Below are 4,614 nucleotides of genomic sequence, written 5' to 3'. Positions count from 1 at the left end.
AGGCCGTCCGCCCCACAACCACGTCATGTCATAGCTGCCCCACGCCCGCGTTTCGGTAGAGCTATTTGCCGGCGTTCGTGGTTTCTTGTTGCCGGTGGGAGAGAAGCTACGGTCGCCGGCGCCCGACCATCGACCCCAACAACTTCCGGCAGGCGCTGCATTGCCGCAGGGTGCCCACCCCCACCAACACCAACCTTGCGACGCTTCATCGACTTGCTCTTTCCGGCCGCGTCTCCACCATGATCCGCAAGGTGTTCGACGCGTTGCTCACATGGTATCATGGATAGTGGGGATGATTTTTTCTTTCACAACTTCATTTGTTCATCGGATGATTCGTCCTCGGATGATGAAGAGCTTGTGGCGGCTGCATTGGTCGTACACGACCACATTAATAGGAAGCGGCCTCGGTTCAGGGGATCAATCCCCGGCCATGTTCCGGCCTTGAACCACAATAGGGAGAGGCCACACCCTTCTCTATGCCGATTACTTTGAAAATAGCACACTCTTCAAACCACACAAATTTCGCCGCTGCTTCCGTATGGCGAGACATGTGTTCAATCGTATTCGGGAGGGAGTGGTAGCATATGACCCATACTTTGAGTGCAAAGAGGATGCTCTTGGCAAGCTTGGTTTCTCTTCTTACCAGAGATGCCCTGCGGCTAGCCGCATGCTTGTATACGAAATTCCTGGTGATCTTGTGGATGAGTATGTTCGTATGAGTGAGTACACATGTCTCCAATCAATGTATAGTTTCTGCAAGGCCGTGGTGGCTGTGTTCGGCTCTGAGTACCCGATAGAGCCAACTGTCGTTGATACAGAGAGGTTGTTGGTGATCAACACCGAGAGGGGCTTTCCGGGCATGCTTGGTAGTATTGATTGTATGCACTGGAAGTGAAAGAATTGTCCATTTTCTTGGCAGAGGCAGTATAAGGGGCATGTGAAAGGTGTTGTTGTCATACTTGAAGCGGCGGCTTCACAAGATCTTTGGATATAGCATTATTTCTTCGGCATGGCTGGTTCACACAATGATATTAGTGTTCTTCAACGTTCTCCAGTCTTTGCAAGGCTTGCAGATGAGCACTGCCCAGAGGTCAATGGCCACCAGTACAACAAGGGATATTACCTTGCTGATGGTATTTATCCACAGTGGTCCACTCTTGTGAAGATTATACCAAATCCGCAAGGAGAGAAGAGAAAGAGGTTTGCCCAAATGCAGGAGAGTGCTATGAAGGATGTGGAGCGTTCTTTCGGTGTGCTTCAGTCTCAATGGGGTATCGTTCGAAACCCTACATTGACATGGAGCACTCATAAGCTTTGGGAGGTGATGACTGCTTGCGTGATTATGCACAACATGATCGTGGAGGATGAGCGTGATGATAGCATCTACGACCAAGGGTTTGATTTCCATGGTGAAAATGTTGAGCCTGACATCCACCTCCTGCAATCTTCGAACATTTTTTTCATTTTCATCGTGAATTGCGTGATTGACTACTCATGTCTAGCTCCAGGATGACTTGATTGAGCACATGTGGACTCACATTGGTAACCAGTAGAGCTATCAGTTTAATTTCTTTGTCATGTAAACGAATTTTGATTGGGTTGTAAAGACTATTTGATATTGTTTTTATTTTGATTGGGTTGTAAGACTATTTCAGATGTGAAACTATTTACTATGTTTAATTTGAACTATTTGAAAACCATGTTTCATTTTTAGTATGCTTGTTGATTTCGAAGAGACGACATGTGGCTGAAATGCGGCCGCGCGTTGAATGCGCGGCGGCTGATGCAGCCACAAATCTGGACGAACACGGCTTTATTGCCACCTTAAAACATAAAAAACGAACGAAACAGACGTCCGTTTAGGATCGTGCGTTGGAGTTGGCCTAACCAACCACCAAATTATTGATCCATCCATCCGCGACAGCGACACGACGTGGCTTCATTGCTCGCATTTAGGAAAACAGGGAGGTGGCCCCAGTTCCATTAACTCTAAATGAAATCACAAGTTCTGACAGGTCCAAAAACCAATAAGAAAAATAGGGTGGAAACATGCAGTCAATACACAGTCTAAGTGCATCCACAGCCGAGCGTCTCAAACTCTCACAAACGTCTGGGGACGGCCCGGACACTGAGACTAGCCACAATGGGTAGTAACATAGAGTAGTAACATTGCCCATGTTACTACTCTATGTTACTATCCCTATAGTGGGGAGTAACATATGTGTGGTAACATGCAACACTTCATTTATTAGGCTATAGACTCATCTTGCTTTAATATGTGTGATGTTACTCATACTAGTAGTAACTAGCTATGTTACCACATGCCTCTCTTTCTTCATTTATTGCTTGCCACATTATCTATTTTATCTAGATATGTGTGATGTTACTACCTATGTTACTTTCATTGTGGGTAGTCTGAGGGCGGATATGCGCGTTAAATTTTCTGTAAGTGTTTATAGGGTTCTCTCAATAAATTTATTGGATTTCACAGCATGAATCTTAAATCACGTCTGACCAGCCACGTCATTGATTTTTCTCGTTCGGAAAAGCACTATCGCGAACGTATCCCCCAGCCGCACTTCCTTATCCTTTCTCCCCTCACCTCACAAACCACCCCACCGATTCCCCTTTTCAATGGAGCTCCGGTGCACGGCGGCATCGCAGCCCGGCACCAGCCCGGCGACGCGCCTCCACACCAGCCCCGGGGATGCGGCCCGCACCACACAAGGGCGACGCGCCTCCTTGTGGTGGGCGGCGGCGCGGTAGCGGGCTCCAGCGCGTGGAGGCGCCGCCCCCGGCGATGTGGCCCGCACCGCTCCCGGCGACGTGCCCCATCCAACAACCGACGCGCCTCTCCGAGGTGAGCAACGGCGGGGTGGCACAACGCGCGCGGTGGCGGCTGGGGGAGTCTCGCGCACGATGGAGCTCGAGCTTGTGGAAGCGCGTGCGAACTGGTTCGAGGTGTCGCCTGCTCGCCAGCGCCGACGCGGCCGACGTCGGGTCCGCCTCTATACATGAGTGCCTGTACAGTACCTACACGCGTGGTCCTCGCCGGCGCGGCCAATACCAGGCGCCGCGCTCCGGTGAACACAGCCACTGACTAGGCCGTGGCCGAGGTGTTTCGCCATCGTTTCACCTCTGCCGCCGGCCGCCCTTCCCCACGGCGTCCGAGGAGGTCAAGGACGGGGTCCTGAGTTCGAGCTCGACCATCACACACACACTCACAAGGCCACAGCTGGCGTTGGCTCCGTCTACAGGTAGCATCTCACCTCCCCCTTTCACATTGCTGACTTCTAATTATTCCCTACATCATGATAACACTCTTTTTGATATCACAAGTTTGATGCCAATCCAACAAAATATGAATGATACTCTTTTTGTGCTTGTGCATACGCCCCTTTGTTCCACTTCAGTTCTTTTTTCTCAAACTGCCATGTAATGTCCCAGGAGAGGCACAACAGATTTTTGTGATTTACACTATCACTGTAATTCTTTTTGTTAATTCATCAACAAATTGTATGGCAACTAAAAGCATATGTGGCCATGATGTGTTGCCATGACAAGTACATGTGCCTTTTTTGTTAATTTTTAAGATGTGTTGCCATGGCAACTACAAGCTTCTAGCTTCTGCACCTGGAGTGCCCATGCTGCATTGAGTGTGAAAATTCCATTTTTTTCCTGGAGTTTTGTTCTTGGTTGGATTGTGAATTAGGTCACTAATTGTGGTTCTGTGATCGGCTACTTAAAGCCACCAGTCCTAGTGATCATAAACAAGCACTCTAGCACTAGGTGGCTTACTAGTTTGTTGTTTGCTTGACCTTGTCGAATAAATAATTTTGCCATGATAAATGAACTACATTTGCCATGGTTTGCGAAACAAGTTTGCCATGATAGCAAGAATAAATTGTTTAACCATGTCTCTCACCAAATGTCAATCTTCTTATATTCTGTAAATTGCCATGGCAATATAGTCTTAATTTTTTGCTATGGCAATATAGTCTGCTTTTTTTCCATGGTACATTCACAAATTTTTCTTTTGCCATGTACATAGTGATGAGTTTTTGTTTTCTATGATTGAAATTTTCACCGAAGTTCACATTCTCTAAAATTGCCATGGCAATTTTCAGCATGTTTTTTTGCTGGGAGCATGGCTAATCTTTTCTTCTTTTAAAACATGGCAAAATTTCCCTTTTATTTTGCCATGGCAAATTTACTTACACATACATGGCAAATTTAATTTAACATTCATGGCAAATGTTTTTCTTTTATTGCCATGCAATTATTTACTCTTTTTTGCCATGGAAAAATTTACCTTTATTTGTACATGGCAAAATTTACCTTTTATTTGCCATGCCAAAATAAAAGAAAATTCATGGAGCATGGCAAATTCAACTTTATACTTTGCCATGTCAACTTTTCCTTTTTTCTTGCCATGGCAAATTTTTACCTTAATTGCCATGGCAACTTTACTTGTAAGTACATGGCAAATTTTACTCTTTTTTGCCATGCCAAAAAATTTACTTTTAAGTTGCCATGGATTTTTTTTACCTTAGTTGCCATAGCAACTTTACTTGTAAGTACATGGCAAATTTACTTGAACATACATGGAAATTA

At 46.0% G+C, this 4,614-nt stretch overlaps 2 protein-coding genes across 2 annotated transcripts; both read left to right on the top strand.

Annotated features, from left to right (window-relative positions):
- The first annotated feature begins 538 nt into the window (after positions 1-538).
- On the top strand, positions 539-895 carry LOC141022559 (uncharacterized). The gene has a single exon (XM_073498820.1). It carries the CDS (start codon positions 539-541, stop codon positions 893-895), a length of 357 nt encoding a protein of 118 aa, XP_073354921.1.
- Positions 896-1,009: 114 nt separating this feature from the next.
- LOC109759312 (uncharacterized) lies at positions 1,010-1,513 on the top strand. Its single transcript, XM_020318133.1, has one exon. It carries the CDS (start codon positions 1,010-1,012, stop codon positions 1,511-1,513), a length of 504 nt encoding a protein of 167 aa, XP_020173722.1.
- Positions 1,514-4,614: the final 3,101 nt, after the last annotated feature.

Source organism: Aegilops tauschii, chromosome 5 (assembly GCF_002575655.3).
Source record: "Aegilops tauschii subsp. strangulata cultivar AL8/78 chromosome 5, Aet v6.0, whole genome shotgun sequence".
In the NCBI taxonomy this organism is placed as follows: domain Eukaryota; kingdom Viridiplantae; phylum Streptophyta; class Magnoliopsida; order Poales; family Poaceae; genus Aegilops; species Aegilops tauschii.
The sequence above is the reverse complement of the archived record's forward strand: the minus strand, read 5'-3'. Positions and strand labels throughout refer to the sequence as shown.

Coding starts and splice junctions, on each gene's coding strand:
- LOC141022559 (XM_073498820.1), top strand. CDS start 539: ATGGCGAGACATGTGTTCAATCGTATTCGGGAGGGAGTGGTAGCATAT.
- LOC109759312 (XM_020318133.1), top strand. CDS start 1,010: ATGGCTGGTTCACACAATGATATTAGTGTTCTTCAACGTTCTCCAGTC.